This window comes from Anomalospiza imberbis, chromosome 4 (genome assembly GCF_031753505.1).
Source record: "Anomalospiza imberbis isolate Cuckoo-Finch-1a 21T00152 chromosome 4, ASM3175350v1, whole genome shotgun sequence".
Classification (NCBI taxonomy): Eukaryota; Metazoa; Chordata; class Aves; order Passeriformes; family Viduidae; genus Anomalospiza; species Anomalospiza imberbis.
The window spans coordinates 27392996-27417512 of record NC_089684.1 but is presented as its reverse complement, the minus strand read 5'-3'; the positions used below and the strand labels follow the sequence as shown (position 1 = coordinate 27417512).

The window sequence follows — 24517 nt, the reverse complement described above, 5'->3', positions numbered from 1 at the left end:
CTTCACCACAGGGACCTCCAGGTGCCTCTTTGTGCACCACAGGCTGCTCCATTTAAATACATTACATTAGATGCTCCTGCTGTCTCAGTAATGAATTTTCCACTGAATTTCAGTGAACATCAGTGTAAATCTGTAGATTCATCATGTCTTTCTTGGGACTTTTGTAAAGCACCCTACCAAAATCTCTTCTTAGTATTCAGCAGCATAAAATTATCATAAACAGATTGAATTTAATTCATCAGTGGCAGCTATTACAAATACAATAAAAGTGATCTTATGTATTTTGATCTGTTTCATCATTCACACGGGTATCCCTTATTTCATCACCAAGATTGTCCTGCATGCATCACTCCAGTGAGACAGTGTGGGAGTTGAGGCAAGCGGGATGGTCTTTCTGGGACGGGGGAGGCTCACGGGGTCTTTGAAGGCGGGGGAGATATAGCAGAGACTATGTGAGAGTGGAAGCAGATGGCTTTTAGATGTTGATATATTTCCAAACCGAGCGTTTCACATGCGGTTTGACTTCCCCCAGCCAAGCAGCCCCTCCGGGTTTGTGTGGGCTCTTAGCTGGGATGCAACTGAGCAGCAGAGTAGTCTCTCGACTCTCCGCCGGATGGACACGGGCGGGTCACTCTCCGAAGTGAATAATAAAGTCAAAAGGCGCATTCTGCACATGGAAGACCCCGACATCCCTCCACCGCCTTCTGCTTTGCCCTCTCCTTCCACCCGGGCAGCAGCAGCTCCGCAGGCTGAGGAGAGCCGGGAAACCTACCAGAGCTTACTAGCCCACGCCTTTTCACCGCAGGAGTCAGTTTCCCAGCTCCGGGCTCCCAGGTATCCGGAATCCCTCCCGCTGCTCCTCCCGCTGCCGCAGCCCCTGATGAGTTTCGGTTTCCATTTCCCCGGCGCTGCGTTCCCGGCGCTGCCCGGGCACTCCCGAGCTGTCGGCGGGCGAGGGATGGCGGAGGGACGGCGGCGGCAGCGGGACCGGAGGCGCGGCAGGGGAGGTACGGAGGACGGTCGGGAGGACGCTGGGAGACCCCCGGGGATGGGTCCGCGAGTGGGCGAGGACGGGTCCGTGCAGGTGGAACCGCTGAAACTGCAACAATCTGCTGTGCGGCCCCTCGGGGACGGGGCGTGAGAGGCTTAAACGTGTCCCGGTGCGCAGCACTCGGAGCGGCGGGACTGGAAGGAGGGAGAACGTGCTGGGGAATCGACAGGGATTTTCCTCGCTAGTTCCATGTCTGATGTGTGAGAAGGGTGGGCAGTGAGTCTCTAGAGGTGTTAGGTAAATTAGGGCAAGCTTTGCTGATGACCGCCTTTCACTCTTGGACATCCTGGGTGTCAGGCACTTGTGCTGGAGCAGAGGTGGATGCGAATAACTGAGTCCCTGGTGCCTCTAGGTCTGGAGAGCATCTGCAGCCCCTCAGCTGTAGACAAGGAGGTACTTTTTTCTGCTGTAAAGAGGCAATGAGTGAATTTTCCATCATCGCTTCTCCAGCACCTTGTAAAGTGCTTGACTTGAAGGTGTTCCTATCCCCAAGGCTGTGACAAGTCTAGGGTGGCCACATGCCTCAGGAAGTGCTCTGTCTCTGTCAGACACTCTCCACAGGTGCACAAGAGCAACAGACTGTGCTTCTGCTGATGTTTCACTGGTTGTCTTGTGAGCTGGTGGCACAGCAGCCTAAGAGATGGAGAAAGGTCCTTTAACATAGAGTCATCCAGCACGAAACAAACCAGTGGGTAGGCAGGACACTCAAACCCTAAGGAGCCTGAGAAAATAAGTCACACACACTTGTCTCACTTTCTCCTGAGAAGCTGAAGCTCTTGCTGAAAGCAGTAGCACACTGAGACTTTGGGAAAGGGGCTGAGGTGGTTAAGGTGCCAGCTCCCATAGTGTGACCATCATGTCTGTCTGTGTCCTGCAGAGTGTGCACAGTTGCAGAGGAATGAAGAGGTGCGCTGCTCAAACCATGATGAAACACATAAGCTCATTCTCTCCCCTAACGGGAAGCTTTCTGAACACTGGGCTAAAGCTTCAGCAAACTGCCCCAAGATAAGGTAAGAAGCGCTCACAGAGTGAAGGTATGGATGGCAATGGTCAGAAAATGCAGCCTGCTTTTCCCCAAGGTAACATCCAAGAATTTGAGGCATGCTCCTGTTGTAGAGAGACAACTGGAACACATACCTTCCTAGTATTATCTCCTTTTTTAACTCAGCCAGAAGTGCACAGATTTTGAGGATGATACCAAGATCTGTGCTGCTTGGGATGCACATGAAACAGGTTTGTCTCAAACTTAGTAAGGGTCAGTAGAACATTCCAGAGCAATGCAGATGCCTTGCAAATCACCCCTGGCTTGGGAAAACTGCAGGTGAAAGACACAAGCATGTCTGAACCTTACCACCTTCTGATGAAACTGTCAGGGTAACCATCATCTACAAATGGCCCAGCAGTTTGCTGTGTGATATTTCTTGCCCAGGGCAGGATAACAGAATCAGGATGAGCATGGTTCTTTTCCAGCTTCTCATGGGGCAAACCACAGTGAAATCAGTTAGCCCTGCTACAGCAGGTCAGCATAAGAGAAGGGTGAATCACCTTACAAATGACTTATATTTTTCCACATATTTCCTGCTAAAAGTGATAGGGCTTGGTGAGCAGATGATCTTTGTCCTTTACTTTGTCTCACAGCACAGCATCTATTTATTTTGATTTTTGTTTCCTTATTTTTGTAGGCTGGTGAAAGAACTGGGAAACCGAAATATTGTTCAAATAGCATGTGGGGACCAGCATGCCATGGCACTATCCAGAGGTAGCCTCTTTCAAGAACACTTTTCCTCTAAACGGAAGTCACGCTTGCTCTGAGAAGGCAGTGTTTGTGCTACTTGGAGTAGTTGGTGACACCATTATAGAGTAATGAGCAGTTGGGGACACAAAGTGCACTGGCTGTCAGTGCTGCTCCTTCCGCCCAGCACCCAGGGACCTGCATCTCTCTCTCTGTCTCTCTCCAGTTCCTGAGCACTGCCCCTCCACAAAGGTGTGTTGTGGAGAGCAGATGTGGCTGCCCCACTCTGCAGTCACCAGATCTGCTCATTCTTAAGTTGCAACACCTTTCTGGTAGGGAACTTCTTTCAAGTATGACTTTAAGGGCCTTTATTCTTACTGTGCTGAGTCACGTGGCAACATGGGACTGTCCCAAAGAGGTCAAAAGAAAACAAATTTGGCCACACATGATAGTCTTGCCTTGGAGCTCGATCCCTGAAAGCAACACTGAGTTTTGTTCCTGCTCCCAAAGTGCAAATACTCAAGGGAAGCAGTGAGGCTGAGCTGTTTTCTTTTGTTCTGTGTGTGAAGGGGGTGAGCTCTTCACCTGGGGCCAGAACACCCACGGACAGCTTGGAGTGGGGAGCCATACCACGCTTACTCCCGAACCACAGCTGGTGGAAAGACTAAAGGGCATCCCACTTGCTCAAATTGCTGCTGGAGGAGCTCACAGCACCACTGTGTCACTCTCTGGAGCTGTGTACTCCTGGGGAAAGAACAGTTTCGGACAGCTGGGACTCGGAGACATGAAAGGTAAGGAGGGAGAGCACCAGGAGGGTGTATTCCTGGTCAGTGAGCTCACCAAATTGTCCCTCAGTATTGTCAAAGCTCCTGTGGAGCAGCAGTGGGCAGTAAAGTCTTTTGAAGAAAGTATATCTGGATATGTTCTTTGTTTCCTGACCAGGAAAGGCATGCAGGAATGGTGTATTTAGTGGTTGTTTTTCTATAGAGAACTTGCAATCATTTTATGTGGCTAATGGGATAGTGTGGGCTCTTAAAACCTCTGAGATCTTACACATCTATTTCCACTCCTGTCTCCTCTGCAGGAAGTCTTGCATGAAAGAAATTAATTTTATATTTTTTAATCTTCTTTAATTCTCTGTAAACACAAAGTGAGAGAAGAATTTAAATCACCTCTTATCTTCAAAATTAGAATGTTAGAGAAGAGTTGCCCTAGACAGACAGAACATCTAATCTGAATGTGTCCACACTCTTGAGAATCAGATACTTGGAAGGCAAGTACCATATGGCAAGCAGAGATGGAAGTACTGCATTTTGTTTCAGACCAAAGTAAATGAAAATAAAGTAATATGAAAAACAAAGAACATTATGAGAAAGAATATGTTATACTGGAGGGAAAACGACCCAAACCCAAGCAGTAATTACATTAATTGCTGTGAGAGAGGGCTGAAAAACACTTAATCCTCTTGTCTTCTAATTTTTTCTGTATATGAGACCCTCCAATACTCTTTCAATTTAGCAGTATTATCTTTTTTACAGACAGGGAATGCCCAACATATGTTGGAGCTTTAGAGCACTGGAAGACTGTATTTGTCTCATGTGGGGCAGATCATACTGCAGTTCTCTCCAAGGTGAGTCTGAAATGGAAAGTCAGCATCTGAGACCTCACCTTGTGAGAAAAGATACACTGCTAAAAGAGAGAGAGCGATGAAGAAAAGAGAAAGCATGGAGAAATTGGGATGGTAATGTCTGCTTCCACCTAAGCCTGAAGATGATCCCCAAGGGATATTATCTAAGCTATTGGGAAAACTGGTCTTTTCTCATATTCCTGTCACCTGCATGCAACCCTTGGCAGGCATATGGTGAATGGGAATCCTGAGGCAAAGAGGTGCAGTTCAACTCCCAGTACTGTATGAAATTTTGTTTTTACAGTACATTGGGGACTTCAGAAGATGTGAATGACATCTAATTCACTAGGGTTTACTCATACAAGTAAAATTCTTAAGCAACAGGGAGTTAGTCTCGAGAGTTAAATTGCTTTTCTCAGGAGCTAAATTATTTGGATTTTACAGAGTGTGATCTGACTTGATGCAAAGTGAACCCTCCTCATGTTTGAATCAGGGATGTTTTGAATCAAGTACCACATAACATGTTGTGCTTTGCTGGCCCTCATTCTCGGCTGTGACTATTTGATTGTTGGTAATAATGCAGTGATCCTGTTTGTTTCTTCATTTCAAGGAGGGGCTGGTGTGCACCTTTGGAGCAGGAGAGTCTGGCCAGCTGGGTCACAACTCTACCCGGAATGAACTCTTGCCTCGTGTGGTGGCTGAGCTGTGGGGAGCAAGGGTTTCACACATTTCCTGTGGCAGGTGGGATGTGCCAATGACTTGTTTTCTAAGGTCAATGCCTTTGGGGAATCACTGAAGAACAGTAGGGAAGGGGGTCACCAAGATGTTCAAATCCCTGTATCACAATAGGTCAGCACTGTCAGAGTATCCATCCACTGTTCAAGTATAAGCCAACCTCCTGCCAGAGCCCCAGTGAGAGCAGCACCCTCAATCCCTGGTGAGCACTGGGAGGTAGCTGCAAAAACCACCAAAATCTCTTGGGTCTTTTTCTCTTTTAATAAACAATATACTGAGTTTGTACTGTGTTCCAAAGAGCAAAGGACTGTCAAAAGCCTGCATCAGGAGAGTCATTGAATTCCCAACCAGGCTGACAAACTGGTAGGTTCTTAATAAGAATTGAACAGCAGAGATAATTACCCAGTTCCACTTTGCCCTCTGGAACTGGGCCAGAAAAAGTCTCCTGACAACTCACCTGGGCTTGGTATCAGGCTCAGCAGCACAGAAGCTGCACGTTTGAAAACAGAAGGGTGTGAAGCAAGCATGGCGTAACACTATTTTTGTATGTGGAATCGAGGTAAATCACAAACATTAGAGGGTAGTATAGGAAATCCATATGTGGATTTATTGCTGAATGTTTATGCAATGAAGAGTTCTAACACTGTGGTTAAAGGGATTTTTTTATCTGGACTGTCAGGACTTTTAAAGACAACCTTCAGGTGTACACTCTGAAAATGTATTTGTAAATTTTATTCTGTTTTGCCCTGTGGTTTTTGCTTATTATGACTTTTTTTTTTTTCCCTGAGCAGACAATACACCCTGGTCCATGTTCATTCCTTGGACAAATTCTATTTCTTTGGTTCTGTTGATGAAGGACAACTGGAAGATGAGAGGAAGCCAAATCAGTTGATACCACTTCCCATCAATTCACCAGTGAACACTGGAAAATCCTGCCAGAGTAATGACCATTGCAGACATATACAATCTGTATTTGTTTCTTCCATGGAGATGTTTGCTTTCTTGATTTCATGCTTACCCTGAAAGGCAAACATTATGTCTCATCCTTGCTTGGCCATCCCAACAAATTCTACCAGGAGTTATTCCATTTGCTACTTGATTATGATGGGTAATGGCCTCATAGAATCAAACTTTCAACAGATAATTACTATCTGAAGGGTTTTTTATTGTTCTACTTTCGTGCACTTAACTCTCTGAAGATAGTGACTGTCTCTTCAAATGTCCCTACAACAATCTTTTTTTTTCTTTCACAGAAAAGGGTGCATCAAAAAAAGGGATTAAAATTACTGCGGGATTACACCAAAGTTTTGTCTGTTGCAAGGAGGGGAACAAGGTATGTGCACATTTGATCATAGCTTCTGATTTTACCACTTTGCACATTACTGCTGGAAACATTTGGATTTTCCGCTGTGCTTGTAGCACTTCAATTTTATATATGTCTATTGCAGTTTTTTTCTGTGCTTTACCTACAGACTAACATGTATGGCAGTTATATATGTTTTGTGGTTAATGTATCTGGATCATGCTGGATGACCTTTAATTTGTTCATAATTAGGCTGAAATCTTCTTGTAATGACTGCATAGAAAAAAAGAATCCCATCTGCTACAATTTAAATTTTGTCAATGTTATCATGTATTTCACACAGAATTTGAATTTGAATGGAATTGCCACTCTGGAGGATAAAGAAGTGGATGCATGGATTTCTAATTCTAAGTGTTTTAGGAGTATAAAAAGGTAAATCAGAAACTTGCTGTTTGGGTTTGTTTGTGTTTGGTTTTTATTTTTTTTTTTTTGCCTTGATGCATGATTTTCTCTAAAAATTATTATTCTTTGGAGGCTATTGTAGGAACTGTTCAAGAATTTAGCCAAGGCACAATCTTATACCTTGGCAAAAAGTTGATGAGGAGCTGACAAGTTAAATCAGTGAAAGACCCTGCCTGCAGACCAAGGCTTTGTGCAAAAAGCCTAATGCTTTTAAATGCTAACCAGCATTTAAAAATTAGTGGTCACTTCTTTAATTACCCATTTTCAAAAGCAATATGTATATACCATGGTGGGATGCCTTACACTTACAGTCTTTCACAGATTTTATATGGAAAGTTATTTTCTTTGGGAAAGTCTGGCTCCAGCTGCTGATTTTGAGCATTTCAAAAGCTTGGCTAACTTGGAACTTAATGTTTCCCTGACCACTTTTAGAACAGTTTGGATCATGTGAAAAGTGGTGGTTGAGAGGGTGGAAGAGTGGGTTCTTTCCAGATCTCAGTAGGAAGGGCCTGACAGCACATTGCTTGATAAAATAGATGCTTCAATAAGAACAGAACCAGGAATACTGGGAGTTAATAAGTCTGATGTCCCTTCAGAAGGTTCTGGGAACCCAGCTTTTGTGCAGCAGCAAATTGATAGCCTGATGGATTTTCCCTCCACGTGCTACAAAGATCGTGTCCATGGAGGGGATTCTCATCCCTCGCATGTTGTAGTGCCTTTTATTTTGCGTAACAAACAAAAGCAGCTCATGTTCTGAGCTGTCAGGAGAATCTTCATGATAACACTCACCAGAATGGAGTACTGGCTGGCATGGGGCAGAACCTAGAGCAGACTCCCTTACAAGGCCCCGGGGAGCAGAGGTGGCTCGCCAAAGATCAGTAACTCCTCGAGTACAATGTCTTCTGCAACACTGACAGAGAAGTGGTGCTAAGAAAAGTTTTGGTATTTTTGGTAAAAGTTTGTGTGGTCAGGTGCAGACACCCTTGTACATGTTTTTTGTTCTTTGAGAGTTAAAAACCTGAAGTTGAAAGGACTAACTTTTTGGATTTTTTACTATCAGGAATATCAGACTGATCTTTTCATCTGAGGCTTGCATCAATGGAAGCTTCCTGGACAAAAGGTAGCATGCACTGACTTAGACACATCTAACAGAATATATTGGCTGCTTGTAAACTGACAAGAAAGTGTTCTTTTAGGTCACATATGTAGAAAAGATTAGTTTTATCTGAATTTGCATGAAGCAAGTCTTTATTTTTCCAAGCTCAAGCTAATGTTAAGATTTTTATAGCCCTGGACCTACTGAAATGTGCTAGAGAAGCTCATATTATAGAAGATTATTATTTAGTGATGTTTGGCAGATGATATTACCTCCAAGCAATATTACAGATCTCAAAGGATCCTTAATAGTGCCTTCTGGCACTGAAGTTAAAGTCATTTTAGGGTGAAATACAGGCGTCTACCATTAATAGTTCACAGCCACACAAGACAGAAAGGACAGGATGTTAATCAAGTCACAAAACAGTGGCTTGTGTTGTCTATCTTCTTAGAACACATGAAATTATATCCACGGGAGCTAGGGCTGAGCTTTCCAAGTATTTTCTGATATTACAGTGCTTCATTATTCAGTAGAAAAATTATTTAGTGTTCTTTTTTTTTATGTTGTGATAGAGACAAACACTTCAAAACTTCCAAAGAAGTCTCAGGCGTAGACATGTCAGAAGTGAAACGTTTTTATAGGAAGATCAGTAAAAACCAAGCAGTCTACCAGGAGGTAAGGATTTTATATAAGGTTGCTCACTGCACAGATGCTGAGGAGATTTGGATTTGTGCATGAAACTCAGGAATTTCATGCCAATGTAATTACTTTGGCAAAACATAATTGCATTTTAACCCTTGTCTCTTTTTTTTTTTCCCTCTGAAGGTGCAAAAGGAGATTAGGAACTTACTGCCATTGTTGTCTTCCTCTCCCATCTCACCTGAAAATTTCAGAGTCTACGTGATCTTGCCTTTCCTTCTGCAGGGGAAGGATGAAGACTCTATCCTATCTCTGATCCTTCTGGCTGAAGCCATCATGAAGCTCCAGCCAGAGGGCCTGCAAACTCTTGGTAGGGTTTTATGATGATAGAACTGAATGATTTAAATGCTTGGTCATTTTCTTCTGCAGAACAAGTGTTATTATCACTGATGTAATGTATTCCAGAGCTTGAAATAATTGTTTTTGATAGACATAGAAACATAGGGACTATGCAGCAAAGCACAAGAATTTAAAACATTCTGTCTGAAGTTTAATAGTTTTTGTAGTGCAAGCTTAAACTTTTTTTTTTCCAATCCATTTGATAAAAAGAGAAAAAACACCTTCATCCACAAATTGCAGTGATCTGTATGTTACCTGTGACCTCACTAGCTATTTTCTTTACAGAATGCCTATGGTCAAATCTAGAAACATCCTTTTTCAAGAAGCTGGTCATTCTGTATCAGAGGGTTTCCCGGAAAATTCTGCTCTCATTTGTCCAAAAGATCATGGCCACGGGTCCAAGCCACCTCTTCAACCTGGACCCAGTTAAAACTGAGCCTCTGCAAATACTGCAGATGCTTTACCAGGTGAGAAGGTGCTTGGATCCCAATTAGACAGGATGTCTCAATGTAGCCTAGAGTATTTTAATACTTCTCACTTGTTGAATTCTCTGAGTTTGACACTGCTTCAGGCTCTACACCAGCACAGTTTTGAAGAAGTCCTGCTTGAGTTATGCCAAACTGACCTTCTGTAGAACTGAAGAGCTAAAGCATTAGCTTTAGTTATAGTTATAGACCCTGTAGTTATAGTTTAGTTATAGTTATAGACTATAGACTATAGCTTTAGTTATAGACCCTGGCAGAGGGAAGAATGCTTTCAGTGGTGTCAGGAGTGCATCCATGGATGCCTACACAGCTATGGATGTAGTGTCTTCTACGTAACATGCCCATTCTCCTTTCTGCTGGTGAGATCCCTCACCCCAGTAACTGCTCAGAGCATTTAAAAGACAACCTATCTGCTTAGCACATTGTGGCTGCCACAGTAATGCTCTGTGATGCTTTAAGAGCCCGTTAACCTGACAAATTCTCTGGGACAACAGCATTAGAACCTCTTTAGCTGTAGATGAACAAGGGAAACAAAGGAAGCAATAACTATGTTCTTCTGGACAACCATACTTTCCCTGTGGAGATGTTCAAAGTTTATGAAAGTTAAGAGCTTGAGCACACAGTATAAATCAGAGAAACTTGTTAAATTTTGTTGAGACTTGAATATCCTTTTGGCTGAGAATGCAGAATTGGGCCACAAAGTTTAGACTCTGGAATTTGTATTTATGCAGATAAATAAACTAAAAAATGCAGCAGGCCTACTCCTCTGTAAGTGATTACATGATTTGGAGCTTTAAATGTTCACTGTCCCCCTGCAAATATCTTTTCCAGGCAACAATTAGGAAGATGAATAGGGAACTGTGGAAACATGAAAGACACTCCAAGGGAAATACACTTTTTCTGATGGAGTCCTGTTAAGGGATCTTAATTGTAGATGAAAATTGCTTTCCTGCCTGTTTATACCTGGCTTTCTAAGACTTCTTACTGTGGAGCACTGTGCTTCTTGAGCACTTTCATCCCATAACCTCTGTGCAGGGTCTCAGAACCCTTTCTGAAGAAAGCCCTGTCAGTCCTGTCCTGCCAGACAGACACAGCTCACTAATTCTGCTGCTGATATATTGTGTGTTTCAATGCAGGTAAACTCCAGAACTGGTTTCAGAGTACATGAAAGCAACTTCCATGTAAATGAAGTAGGAGCGATTATCAACATATGTTCACACTTCAATATAGTAGTAAGTACAAATTTTACCAGCAGTGCAAAACACTCTTTTTAAAAAATTTAAATAGTATATATATAATCACATATATATACACACATTCACACACACACACACACACACACACACATATACATACATACATACATACATATATATATATACATACATACATATATATATATATATTTATGGAAGTCAACTCTAGAGACAAACCCAGCACATTTCAAAGGCATCTTATTTTCCCTTGTCCTCCAAAGCTTTAAATTATGCAAGCCCTTTACCATCCCAGTGTTCCAGCAGCTACAATAGAGCCTTTCCTGAGATGATCCCTGGTTCTGAGACTTGGAGCTGCCCTCCAGCATCTTAAGCAGCTCTGTTTGCTTTGAACTAATAATCACTTGAAATAGCAGCACAAGGGATTGTTGCTGTACTTTGTGTTTCTCTGGATTTTATTATGTTTAATTAAGAGAAATATTTTGAGGTGTCTTTAAACTTTTATTTAGAAATCCTATTGAGCATTTCAATGTACTTACATCTTAAAACAAAGCCGAGGTAATAAAAAATAATCTGCGGCATTTCTTGACCCAGTGAAAATTAGCCACCAAATGCAGTCAGTATCAGAGGAAGCAGCATGAAATGGAAATGTGCATAGTAGGGGTTTCCTTTGGCAAAAAAAAAAAGTAAGCTTTCATGCAACTTGGCTGGAATTTGTAGGGCAACTGCCTAATTTCTTCATAAGCTTTTGTTTGCTAATGTACCAATTTTGTACCAATTAACCAGAGTGAAGGAGGAAGTTTGAGCAACAGCATAGAATCAAAAGCCAATTAGCATGTTACCTGAAGTTGGTACCTTATCACACTGCAGGTGTAACACTTTAAATTAGATTGTTTTTTAGATCAGTATCTATTTTTGGTATTACACATAATAAACCCAGCAGTTTTTAAAAACAATAACCTGAGTATCCAGGACATTTTGGTTTAGCTGAATTATGGAAGATACTGTTAAAATCACTCTCTCTGTTTTATTCTAGAGGTACTACTGTAGACAAGTGTCTGTCTGCACAGAGAGGTTAGATGCCTCTCTCTGCTTCTCACTCACAGGAGTGTGTAGGAGCTGTTTTTAGGATGTGAACCTCTGTTAGTGCAGTGCTCATGCACTCAAGGTCTCATTTCAGAGACATGGAAGTTTGCCAGGGTACAGACTGGCAGTTCAGTCTGCAGACATGTCCCTGAACTCTGGTTTTACAAGGGAAAATCAGCATGTCTTTTCCTTTCTTCTTGTTCTTTCAGACAGTCCTAGAGAAGCTGAGCAAGTACCCATGCATCTTTGACAGGGAAAAAAAGATCAGCGTTCATATTACAGAATGCAGGGCTCTGTCCAAGACCTCTATTGTAAGTGCAGCCAATTTTGTTACCAATCAGAAGAGATAAACACACTGCTAACAGACTATTACTTCAATCCTTAGATACCCTTTATTCAGATGCCCTTTACATGGATCCCTGAGGCATGGAATTTTTGCGTCCGAAGAGAATGCCTTCTCCAAGACATATGGAAAAATTTAAAATCTGCCTCAAACCAAGATTTCAGGAAGATGTTAAAGGTAAGATACTAATTTGTATTACTTGTTAGCTCTAAGTATCTTGCTGCAGTGTTCCTTGATTTTCAGTGTTACTGTGTATTGGTAGAAGGGTTTCAGCATCCTCTGAGCATACAGCGAAAGAACTGCACCTCAAATTATTATAAAACATGTTCCATAGATGGTGTAGAGTAAATCAGGAGGCAGTATTTTACATCCTTATTCTAGGCAGCTTTGTTGGCATAAGTTAAATGCAAGTGGCAGTGCTGTTTACTGTGAGGTGGCCTTGGGGTAATGGAATAGAACTGCTCAGTTGTCAAAGTCCAGTACTATTGCTGCTAGACTGACTTTTGAGACTTTCTTCTAGTACATTAAAACCCCAGCATCTGGGGAACCAGCATGAGGGTTCAGCAAGCAACACAGCCACAAAATTATATTTGTCCCATGGAGATGCTGTCTGAAGGGAAAGGAAGGATAGTGCTGGCCAGAGAGATGAGCATCTGATTACAATGCTGCTGTCTCCACGTGCCTTTAATCTGTCGCTTCCACACTGATCCGAAGGTTGTGGCAGTTGCGTTTCCCACAGGAATCGTGACGCTGGCCCTGCCCTGCAAAAGCCATTAGCTGGCTGATGTGGGAATAGGACACTTGCCCAGAGCAGAGTTCAGCTCAGGGACCACGTGCTCCACCTGTCACTAACACAGTCTGGCACCATGCTTGTGCCATAGGAACCATGGACCTTGGTGCCCTGGTGCTTTCCAAGTGAGCTTTCTTGCCAGCCAGAGCTGTCAAGGCTTTTCTTTCCCATTTTCTTAGGAGAAGATTCACAAAGACTCCCAGAGCTACCTTTCCTTCCTGGTTCCTCACTGTACCTCACTATTTGAGAGAGGCATTTATTTAGAGAGGCAGTGAGGGTGTGCTCTGTACTGTCCTCTATATTTCAAGTCTCCACCTGTACAAGCTCTGACAAACAGCTGTCCTTAGTTCAAGTTGGCCTTTGGGCACACCTCGTGAGCACTGCCTTTCACATTGTACATCACAATATTATTTACCCAGCAGCAGTCTGGAAAATATAACTGCACTGTTAGTATCCCACAGCATTTACAGCCTGGTGCAGCATTTACAACTTGGTGCCTCATTTCTGCATTTTTCAGCAGGTAAAGGACATGAATGTGTTTTGTGTTGCAGATACAAACTACCCAAAAGCAAAACATAAAAAATAAACCTTCATTGTAGCATTGGCCTACCCCCTTCATATCTGTGTGCTGTTAGAATGTTTTTCAGACAATACTGAGAACTTGGCATGTGGCACTCTCATCATGGCATTAGAAAGAAAAGATCTGCAGGTGCTGCACATAGAGACATGGGTATCATCCAAGAAAGAAATGTCTTCATTTGACTCATCTCAAGTCTTGTTATTAAACACCAGCCTGATGTATTTTAATTTTTGCTCTTCTGACAGTGAGACAAACATATTTCAGTACACATATATGGTTTAAAAGCCCCAAAGCTCTCTGAGAGATTCATATCATTGCATGTTTTAATTTTAATTTATTTTATTCAGTCAGGGTACAGTTCTTCCTCACGAAAACTAAGTTTTCAATTAGTGCCACTACAAATGCACAGCACTCTTGAAAGGATAAAACAGAGGGAATTAGTGCTTCTTATTACTCCTACTCTTCATCTGCATTAGAAGTAGTTAACAATGGGCTGCTGCTTCATACAGTTCCAGATCCTACCAGGAAAATTATGCCAGTCCCTAGTACCAGACGGAAACTCTCTCAAATAAACTGCAATACTCGATGAGATTAAACAAATTCTGCTGATTTAGAGAAGCCCAGGGGTTAGCAAAGGCACCACACTAGTTGTGCCTAAAAAGCTTAATCCCCATCCAGGTCCACAGGTGAAAGAACACATAAACTGGTACTGTAACAGGAAGGAGGAGGCTGTAGAAACACAGGCTGGTTGTGCTGGTGCAGCCCTGGGGGAAGTTTTCGTCTACGCTGGCCGAGTAGAACAGGCCTGCCAGGGACAGGAGGGGAACGAGCACAGTCAGCGTGGGCAGGGAGGGCAGCAGCCCTGCTCCGGCCATCAGGCCCCGTCACCGCCGTGCCCGGCGGCTCCTCACGGCTGCTCCGAGCCCTCGGCCGGCGGCTTCCTGTGCGTCCTCCTGGCAGCCTCCGGAACCATGTTCGGGATGCCGTCGATGATGGGGTACGCGATACCCAGCTCCTCGTTAATGAGCTCGTTCGTAGCTTCTTCGTACCTGGTCAGCCAAGTCGGGGTGGGGGAGAGAAACATCCAAGCGAAAACATGAGGAGCGGGGACTAACCTGGGTTTGTCCAGGGCTCGGGCGCAGCTCCCCCGCCCCACCTCACCTCAGCGGCCGCTTGGAGAGCGGGCACACCAGGAAGCGCAGCAATGATGGCTCCAGGGGCTGCGGCCGCGCTGAGCCGGAACCCGAGTCGGAGCTGGAGCTGGATCCTGAGCCCGAGCCCGAGCCCGAGCCCGAGCCCGAGCCCGAGCCCGAGCCCGAGCCCGAGCCCGAGCTTTGCTCCCGCTCCTGCTGCCGGTGGCAGTGCCGGCCGTGCGCGGGGCCGCCGCGGGCCGCCCGCCGCAGCAGCAGCGGCAGGGCCGGGCCGCGCAGCATGGCCGCCGCTTCCGCCGCCCACAGCCCGCCCACAGCCCGCCCCGCCCCGGGGCACCGCGGGCTCTGTGCGTGTTTCGGAGCGTAGAAAGCGTAGAAAGGTTATCTTAAGTCAGGATGGCTTTCGGTGTATGATCTTTGTACACTTTCAAGCTTAACTAGGAAGAAAGGAGACCTAATCACTGGAACAGGCAGCAGTCAGCATTCCCTAGCCAAGGACATCCGGGAACTGAAAAGCCTTAAGGATGCAGTAAATTAAGATGTTGATGTATGTCTGTATATACATTGCTAACTTGGCAAAATACTCAAGGTCCACGTAGCCTGTAGCTGAACTGTGTTCATTATAATAGTTAAAATCATGCCCACGGGGCACTGAGACCCCTGCCCAGGTGAAGACCCTTCCCCTGAGGGTGTGTAGAAGTTAGCTGGGGTTATGTGACTTGTTTGGAAATTACTAACCAAACATATCAGACCTGGACAGTTACTAACTCTGAATTTCTGTGTACAAATAATGGCTCAAAAAGTCTGGTGGGGTGTGCTTGATTTGTGGATTACCACCGAGTACCCAGGTTGGCTCAACTGTGAGATAAATAATCAGCGTCTCTCGGTTGTGTAATTATTGGCTTGTTGTACACCAGGTAAGGAATCTGGTTTTGTGGCCAACATGGCTGTCTCTATCTACGGGTGTTTCGGGCCTTGCAGGTGTCTTTTTTGGGTGAGATGGGGGTGGACGAAAGTGCGGTGTCTCAGGAGCTCTTCAGCATTGCAGCCAGGACCCTCTGCCAGCCCAGCACCAGCGCCTTCTGCCACTTCACCTCCGGCCTGGTGTGGTTCCCCGCACAGGTAAGGCAGCCCTGCAGGGGTGGATGGGGGCCCCACCCATGGGAAAAGGCAGTCATGGCTTGTTCCTAACCAGTTGTGCTTGTTCCTAACCAGGCTCCAAGCTGTGAGGATGAGGACACCTTCCTCTTGATTGGGACGCTGTGTGGAATGGCCCTGTTTAACCAGCGCACGGTGCCCTTCCCCTTCCCCAGGGCTCTCTACAAAAAGCTACTGGACCTGGCTCCCACCCTAGAGGACCTTGAGGATCTGCTGCCAACCATGGGCCGGTATGAGCCAAGCATGGCTCAAGCTTTGGCTGGGTCCCTTACCTTGACCATACACTCGGAGATCCCAGAGGCTGAATTTGGGGCACCCATCAGCATCTACATTTGCCTTTGTGAAGCTGCCAGAAGCCATAGATTTCCAAGGAGGTCCTTGTCCAGGGCATGGATGTTGCTCTCAGAGGCTGGCATTGCCAAAACAAAATGCCAGGTCTCATGACATAGAAGGTGTCAGATCTCTGCTCCACTAGAGCTTAAGTCCACACAGTGAATATATAAGTGTTCAAAACACTTTGGGCTGTAGTTTGGACTTGAAAGAACTAATGACTCAATTATTAATGTTGGGGTTTTTTTCCTGATTTACTAATTATCAATTTCCACAATATTGCCTTGCACAAGTACAGTATTACAAAATGCTGCCAATTCTGAGAACCCTTGTACAAAGTTTCCATGCACTGGGAGAGGAGATATCAGGCAGACATAAGAGGCAGAGGTGCTGCTGCCACAAACATAATGCTTCTAGGCCCCTGAAGCCCAGCCTTCCAGGCAAGTGATATAAACAACCAAGAAGATGAGAACCCCATCCCATGAGCCAATGACTGTGTTGAGGTGCTAAATTCACTGGGGTTCCTCAGTGAATTGGGACACAAGGTTGCCTGCAATACTTGGAAAGGTGCTGCACCCCACAACAATTCTCCCAGATCATCCTTCTATTCCACACTTAATTCCTCACTAGATAATGTCTGGAAGCAATGCTGTGGTCCCAAACCCAGTTGTCACTGAACTTCATGTAAAGTTGTCCACACAGGGCATGGGGATGGACTTGCCTGGAAACTTTTTTTACTGAAGGCATTTGTGCTCAGCTTATGTCAGCAGCATGATGAAATTTCAGTGCCATATATCATGTTTCTGTGTGAGTGTAGGTGTTATGTACATGTATGCATTTAAATGCTGCTTGTCAAATGATGTTTTTAACAGAATTTGCAAGTGCGCTGAATGGTCATGTTTCTTCTCTCTTTAATCCCTTTTGTGTTTGGATAGGAATCTTCGGAAAATTTTGAATGAAGAAAGTGATAGCTTGGACTTGGACTTCACGGTAAGACATCCCACGTAGGCACTCATACTCGGGCAAGACACTGTCCCAGTGCAAATGACACAACTTGTCTGTAAACTCAGATTAGTGAGAATGCCATGTCAAGCCATTCAGGAGGAATGAGAGATGTAGCACATACATATCTGTCACATATACATACAGCAGCAATGTTTTTATTTATTTGCATAGATAATGGAAGGAAGAGATTCCACAGATGTTGTTGAACTTAAAGAAAATGGTGCCACCATTCCTGTCACTAAGGATAACAGGTCAGTTTTATTTTTATATTTCTTAATCCTGTTGTCTAGTTACAAATGTATGAAATAACATGTCTGTACCCATCCCCATATATTGTTAGAAAATATTGACTTCTGTATTGTGCCATTGGTCTTGGTCCAGTAGGTGGTACACTTTCAGTTCCTGCTGTACTTGCTGCACACATGCCAAACACTGGCAGTTTGTGCAAGCAACGGATAACATGGGGATCCTTGGATATCCTGATATCTGCATATACAGATACTTGGCATTAACAGGAAAATTCCTAACAAATGTAAAAAATAACCTTGAACAGTATTTTCAGGCAAAAACAGATCATTTGTTTGTGAAACCCAGCTACAGGTATACCTCTGTAAGGGTTTTTTAAGAGCAAAATGTTTCCTGCTTAGTTATGTATATGGAATGTACCTTGTACATAAAGGAGAAGGAGAAATATATCAATAAGGCTTCATGTAAATATTATTATATATGTATTATTATGTATCAATATTAATCTCTGCACAGAGGACTGAGAGAAATTTTGTGTCCTGAATTATGCAGATGACCTGAGGACCCATAGGGATCCATGGAAGGGCTGTTTAAGAAGCTTGAAGTAGAGCATTTACATTGAGTTGATCGTACAGTACAATGTCACTACACAAATCCCCATATGAAGTAGAGATAAGTGTGGCGAGCGCTGGTCCTGGACGGTCAGGACAGACGGAGACGAGAGATCTCTCGAGCCTGGTCTTAGGATATATGCTTTATTGTGGGGGCCCTGCTCAGAGCTGCCAGCCACGGCTCACAGCAGGCCCCAGGGAGTGGGAGCAGGGCGAGACAGTGAGAGAGTTCCAAGGGAGGGTCCAAGAGAGCAGAGAGAGAGGGAGGCAAAAGCGAAAGAAGAAGAACAAGAAGATGGAGAAGAAGAAGATGGCCCTGGCTTCTCGGGTACACCTTATCAAGGGGGCTTGAAGGTGGGTGTGGAAAAGGACTTTGGACCAATGGGATTACAGATACATCATACTTCAGGGGAGGGTTAAACTCTACATTTTTGAGGAATGAGACAGAACACTTTATCTGACCCTTTGCTTTGTCTGTGGGTCAAAAAAGGGACTTCTCTTCCACCAGCTACACCACTGCCCACCAGCTACTTAGCAAGCAAGGTCTGTTATCTCAAAGCTCGTTTTCATCTCAATCTGGCTCGCATTCTCTGCACTTTCCCAATCCCCCGCTAGGCAATCGTACCTATTAGGCCTTCTTGTTTCATCTTGCCCAACAATAAGACTGAAACTGTTGATTAACAGCTGTGCAAATATTTATTTCAATTTCAGGGAAATTCTTGGGCATTCAGTGGGGTTAGGTCTGCTAGCTTCCATCTTTTATAATAATCAGGTGTCTGACAGGATTTCATTGGAGCATTCACATGACGTACAAGGAGTGTTACCAAAATGAATCCATTCTGGCCAGCATTCTCTTTTATTTGTGAAGATGCTCCCAGCTTATTCAGTGAATAACTAATTGCCAGTGACAACTGGTCTCAGTGAAGACTGAGTCTGTACACCACAGCAGGTCATATGGAATAAAGGAATAAAGTTCTCTGTAATTCTCCTTTTAGAAAAGCACCACCAACGCTTGTTTGGTATCTTTTGCAGGAAAGAATATGTTGATTTGTATGTGAATTATAAGTTCAATAAATCAGTACAGAAGCCATTTGAGGACTTTATGCAAGGGTTCTTAAGAGGCTGCCCTGCTAAAAATTGGAAGATGTTTTTCCCTGAAGAGCTGCAGGTTCTTCTCCAGGGACACACAACATTTGACTGGCATCTGCTGGAAAAGGTATTGTATACAAGCACAGTGTCCTTCTGCTCTGTCTGCTAAGCATAAACTACTTCTGACCCGTTCTTTCATTGAGTGCATAACAGATGGACAGAAGCTCAAAGAACTTTGTTTTTTTTTTTGATTTGTGTCTATGTTCTGCCTCTAATCTATGTCAGCCACAAGAATAAAGGGGAATAGGTATCAAGCCATAACTCAGGGATTTGCATATGAATCTTTGATAAACAAATGAACAAGCAGATTCCTGAGGTTAAGGGGATTTTAATATCTATGAACAGGATTATAAAATTTATCATATAAAACGTTGCTTTAAATATAAATGGAAAAATTTAAATATAAACCTGGCCTGTTTTATTTTTGTCTCTTTGACAGAATGTGATATACGAACAGTATACAAAGTTAGATCAAACCATCAGGAATTTTTGGACTGTGTTTCACAAGCTACCAGAAGAAAAAAAGAAAATGTTTCTTGGTAATATATTGGGCCTTTTAAACTTTGCATATCCCTTTTGTTTCCCCCACAACACACATACTATATACTATACTATACTATAGTTCCAAACTGTAGCTTTTCAATGTGTTCACCCTTGCTGCTGCCACATTTTCTAGGGAAAACCACAAAAAAATAACACAACAAGTTGCACAGGGACAGCTATGACCCTTATCACATCCCCTGAGCTTTGCCTGAGTGCATCGGACCACCCTGAAGCTTGCAGTTACTTTATCCCTTACTTTTATGGTTGTGTTGTTGGTCAGAGCCTGCAGTTTGTGGGAGTACACTGTGTTGATGTAAGCAGTTTACCTTTCTTGAATCATTGCAGAAGCTAGGTCATCCTTTCTAAAGGCAGAAGGCTAGACCTAGCCTGACCTTTCTCATCCACAAAGTCTATAATCTAGAGTAGAAGAGGGCTTGTAACTACTGAATTGGTAAGAGACTTTAATCTATATTCAGGTGCAAATTCAACAAAACATAATACTTAGCTTAGGAAAATTTCTGTATGTTTACACTAATTTCCCTTCATGATTTTCATTAACATTAATTATTTTAATGATTTTCAGCTAACATTATTTTATTTTGTTTTTCAATTTGCTAACTTATTCTTGTTTTTCTTTTTTTCATTCCTTCAGCTTTTTTGTCAGGATCTGATCGAATCTCTGGCTATGGACTGGAGTGTTTTACATTTTGGATTGCAGATCCTCAAGTAGAAAATCCAGATGAGAGTCTTCCCCATGCCAATACTTGCCATGTGATTTTGTTCCTCCCTAGATATAGCAGTAAAAAAATACTCAAAAAGAAGTTGCTTTATGCCATAGAGCATAATGAAGGTTTTGGTCGTGCCTAACTCTGGGATAGAAGCACTTAAAAGCAAAAATAAGAATACGAGTCTTTGTTCACTTGCCATATTTTCTCTTAATAACTCAGATTTACTGGTTTCTACCCTGCCTTATTTTTACTGCACTTTATAAACACCTAAGTGTGTGTATTTGCTGAGATTTTACATTGCTTATAAAATTGAGCTTCAACCAGATATTTCATAGTTAGATTGTAAAGTTAGGAAAGAAGAATCCTGTTTGGCACACTTCAGAGAAGCAAGCTGATAACCAAGCATATTTACATATATGTGCAGGCAGGGTCTGCACTGTTCTGGTTATGTTAGGACAGTGAGCTCCCAGCAGCAAGGATTCTGTGATTTGTACATTTACGCATTAGCAAGCACACAACCAGGATGTGCTAAGCAGTCACTCTTGCAAAGCAAAGCTGGGGTAAGGTTTTCATCTGTGTTACTTAAGGGCTCTCATGGGAGCAACTAACACATTTAATGAGATTGTGAATTGAAGGAGGAGTCTGTGCTCACCTGGATATGGTCTATGATTTATCTGAGAGAAATTCATAGGAGGATTTGATCATTCCTAGAGTTTTTCAAAAGCTGTATTAATGAATTATAATAATACATTTTTGTTATTTAGTGTGATAGTTGTGATATTTGTCATGTTTCTTTATATCTTCTAAGGAGATGTTTTACAATTAAATCATAAAATCTTAGGCTTGCAGAACAGCACTGTTTACAGAGGCCTGTGGACATAAGGCTGGCAGGGCTTCAGGAATCTCATTGTCAAAACAGTGCAGAGCACTGGCAGGATATTAACCATGTCAGGCAGAATGTGTGTTTACTGTGTATTTTGCTATGTGGAGAGAGGGAGAGAAACAACAGCCATGGTTTTTCAGCAGTCTTCCCTTTGGTGTGTTAAATGTGTCGGGGGACATCCATGTGTAAAGAAGACTTCCACTGTCTTAAATTAAATGATGATGGATTAAATTTTCACCCCTGTAGCTGTGTATTTCCTTTCTTATGCATCTGCCTACATAGATAAGCATAGCAGGCAGTGTGTCTGTGTTCTCTGTCCTCCTTGGAATGGGGGGGCCTTTCACAAGTGGAGTCAAAGGCTGATGTAAGCGTGTTTCAAAGAGATGCATTGTATATACTGAACAAGTTAGTCTTTCCTGTGTGATGCAGAACTACATTGTTGCCTACTTTAAAAAAAAAAAGGCAAGTTTCCTTTTAAGTTACAGTATAGTAATTAGCAAAAAAAAAAAAAAAATTCAAGCACTCACCACAAGCATCAGGGCAGTACAGGAAAGCATGGGAGTGTTGATGGGAAGAGGGGAAATAGGACTTCAGAGGATGGCAGCTCCCAGCAGAGGGGAGCGAGGGCACATAGCCTGCTCAGACCTAACCCCTGTCCCCCTCACCTCCCTGGAACAAACAGGACATCACAGGGATGCCCACGTCCTCTGAGAAAGGCAGCACTCTGCTGTATTTTTGTGGAAAGAGGTAACTGGCAGAAATCCAAGGTGTTGCCCATATCTCACGTCCAGCTGATGCTGACACACCACCACAGATTTCTGTTTTAGCAGCTTAGCCTGCTGTTCTTCATTGGCCTGGTCGTGACTGTTGTTTCCCTTTTTATGGTTTTCTAAGCCTCTGGTAGGACTGATGTTGGGCAAGATGAAATAAGAAGGCCTTATAGGTACGATTGCCTAGTGGGGGATTGGGAAAGTGCAGAGAATGCGAGCCAGATTGAGATGAAAACGAGCTTTGAGATAACAGACCTTAGCTAAGTAGCTGGTGGGCAGTGGTGTAGCTGGTGGAAGAGAAGTCCCTTTTTTGACCCACAGACAAAGCAAAGGGTCAGATAAAGTGTTCTGTCTCATTCCTCAAAAATGTAGAATTTAACCCTCTCCTGAAGTATGATGTATCTGTAATCCCATTGGTCCAAAGTCCTTTTCCACACCCACCTTCAAGCCCCCTTGATAAGGTGTACCCGAGAAGCCAGGGCCATCTTCTTCTTCTCCATCTTCTTGTTCTTCTTCTTTCGCTTTTGCCTCCCTCTCTCTCTGCTCTCTTGGACCCTCCCTTGGAACTCTCTCGCTATCTCGCCCTGCCCCCACTCCCTGGGGCCTGCTGTGAGCCGTGGCTGGCAGCTCTGAGCAGGGCCCCCACAATAAAGCATATATCCTAAGACCAGGCTCGAGAGATCTCTCGTCTCCGTCTGTCCTGACCGTCCAGGACCAGCGCTCGCCACAGACTTGGAAATCCAAATTGGATCTTCTGTGCTGTGTAAGTGCACGAAAGATGTATTCTCTTTGGAATTCAGAATAACCCATTAGAGATTAAATGATAATAGGTTTATTTAGAGCCTGGAGATATTTCCTTCTCATCATGTATGATGCAACATCACATGGGAGATTAAAGCCCAGAGTCACTTTCAAGGCTATTTTTAAGTTGTCCTCAAATAGTCCCTGCTTTTATATATGTATGTGTATATATATACACATTACATAAGGACTTTCAGAGTAGTGCACTCCTCTCTGATTTTCTGAAATTAATTTGGACACTGGATTGTGTCTACATTTTCTCAAGCAGCGCCTGTTATAAAATATGCAGGAGAATATAAGATGAGTGAGCATCACATTCAGCTGTGAGCTCAAAGGGCTTCACACAGGCAGCAAAAGTATATTGAACCTGCAACAGGATTTTTTTAGGCCACTCAGCTGAGCATCACCTGTAGTAGACAAGTGCAAGAGCAGCCTTGAAAGTTCTCCAGGAAGCTGAAATGTAACCAGTTAAAAATTGGTTTCAGCAAGAAACTCCTGGCTCTCTCACACAAATTCCAGGCTTTGCTCCATAATTTTCTTTGTTTTGTTTTGTTTTTATTGTTTTGTTGTTGTTGTTGTTTGTTTTTTTTTTGTGAGTGTGTACCTTCCCCTCCTTGACTACGCAATCAGAAACAGAGGAAACAGAATGTAAATGGAAATGATCTATTTTGCAAAGGTCTCCAGACGATGAAACAAACAAAAACACAGAAAAGTATGTTTTCCTCTATGTATGCTTTCAGTTATTCTAGAAGCTGCTTGTAACACTGGTTAAGCCAGTAAATTCTGATGTTACATGACAGGTGTAATTTTTATTGGAGTAGCTCTTTATTCTAAACGCCCATGATCCATGCAAATACAGGTGATTTTTCGCCTGATCCATCACACATTTTCTGCTAAATGCACAAGCACTGCAAACTGACAGAGATGCAGCGTAAGGGCCACGAATACTTGTGGGTACTGGACATACCTTAGGGACTTCTTCTCCCCATACTGAGCCCTTGCAAACATCTGTCTGTGGTTTGCTCCAAATATTGACTGTCATTTTGGTGATCTGAATGGTATCCAGCTTGTGCACTGCTCTTTTGGAGCCCAGTCTTTTTCTAATAGATGTCACTAAAACCAGAAAATCAGGACTTGGAGTTACATAATTGCTTGCTCCTTGGCCTTTTTTTTTTTTCCTCTCTTTCAACGGAGATTTTGACAACAAACCTTTTTTGAGGTTGAAACTTTCTATAAAATTTGAGTTCCTAAACAAATGAGCTTGCCAGGTGACCAGAGGCCACATAAAAGGAAGAAGAAACAGGCTAGAGGAAAGAAACTGACTATTGTTATTAGTAAGTGACATTTCGTGCTTAACGCATTTTCAAACACTGGAAAGCTGCCTTTCCCTTGAGACCTTCATTTAGAACAGCCTATATTTTGGAATGCGCTTAACTTCGCCCGTCGGTTTCTGCTGTTAGAGCGGCGACTGATCGGCAAGGCTAAAGCCCGGCAGCCCAGCGGGCGAGGGCCGCCTGTCCATAGCGCTCCGCCCGCGCCCCGGCTGCTGCGGCATTCCAGCACTGCTGGGAAGGCCAGGGCCCTGCCAGGAGCGCTGAGC

General features: G+C 43.5%; 3 protein-coding genes and 1 long non-coding RNA gene across 6 annotated transcripts; 1 reads left to right on the top strand and 3 right to left on the bottom strand.

Moving 5' to 3' along the window:
* Positions 1 to 24: 24 nt before the first annotated feature.
* On the top strand, positions 25 to 21583 carry LOC137472484 (E3 ISG15--protein ligase HERC5-like). 2 transcript variants are annotated; one of them, XM_068187615.1, is made up of 23 exons: positions 45 to 1007; positions 1929 to 2061; positions 2734 to 2810; positions 3353 to 3574; positions 4322 to 4413; positions 5021 to 5151; positions 5937 to 6085; positions 6399 to 6478; positions 6792 to 6880; positions 7971 to 8030; positions 8579 to 8681; positions 8832 to 9015; positions 9330 to 9511; positions 10666 to 10761; positions 12039 to 12140; positions 12230 to 12349; positions 15675 to 15815; positions 15909 to 16081; positions 17117 to 17171; positions 17358 to 17437; positions 19076 to 19259; positions 19632 to 19731; positions 20388 to 21583. In XM_068187615.1, exons 1-23 carry the CDS (start codon positions 512 to 514, stop codon positions 20600 to 20602), a joined length of 3264 nt encoding a protein of 1087 aa, XP_068043716.1. In that variant the 5' UTR covers positions 45 to 511; the 3' UTR covers positions 20603 to 21583. The 2 variants fall into 2 exon arrangements, with proteins under 2 accessions (XP_068043715.1, XP_068043716.1); XM_068187614.1 differs by lacking the exons at positions 10666 to 10761; positions 17117 to 17171; positions 17358 to 17437; ... (1 more) ...; positions 19632 to 19731; positions 20388 to 21583 and having other exon boundaries at positions 25 to 1007; positions 15909 to 17107.
* On the bottom strand, positions 13864 to 14417 carry PIGY (phosphatidylinositol glycan anchor biosynthesis class Y). Its single transcript, XM_068187617.1, has one exon. It carries the CDS (start codon positions 14415 to 14417, stop codon positions 14187 to 14189), a length of 231 nt encoding a protein of 76 aa, XP_068043718.1. The 3' UTR covers positions 13864 to 14186.
* On the bottom strand, positions 13864 to 15000 carry PYURF (PIGY upstream open reading frame). Its single transcript, XM_068187616.1, has 2 exons — positions 14704 to 15000; positions 13864 to 14591 (listed from the first exon to the last, which is right to left on the bottom strand). The coding sequence occupies exons 1-2, from the start codon at positions 14973 to 14975 to the stop codon at positions 14450 to 14452; spliced, it is 414 nt and encodes a 137-aa protein (XP_068043717.1). The 5' UTR covers positions 14976 to 15000; the 3' UTR covers positions 13864 to 14449.
* On the bottom strand, positions 20927 to 24368 carry LOC137472488 (uncharacterized). 2 transcript variants are annotated; one of them, XR_010998208.1, is made up of 3 exons: positions 24127 to 24368; positions 22849 to 24030; positions 20927 to 22252 (listed from the first exon to the last, which is right to left on the bottom strand). It is a non-coding gene; the product is annotated as an uncharacterized lncRNA (long non-coding RNA). The 2 variants fall into 2 exon arrangements; XR_010998207.1 differs by having other exon boundaries at positions 22849 to 24368.
* Positions 24369 to 24517: the final 149 nt, after the last annotated feature.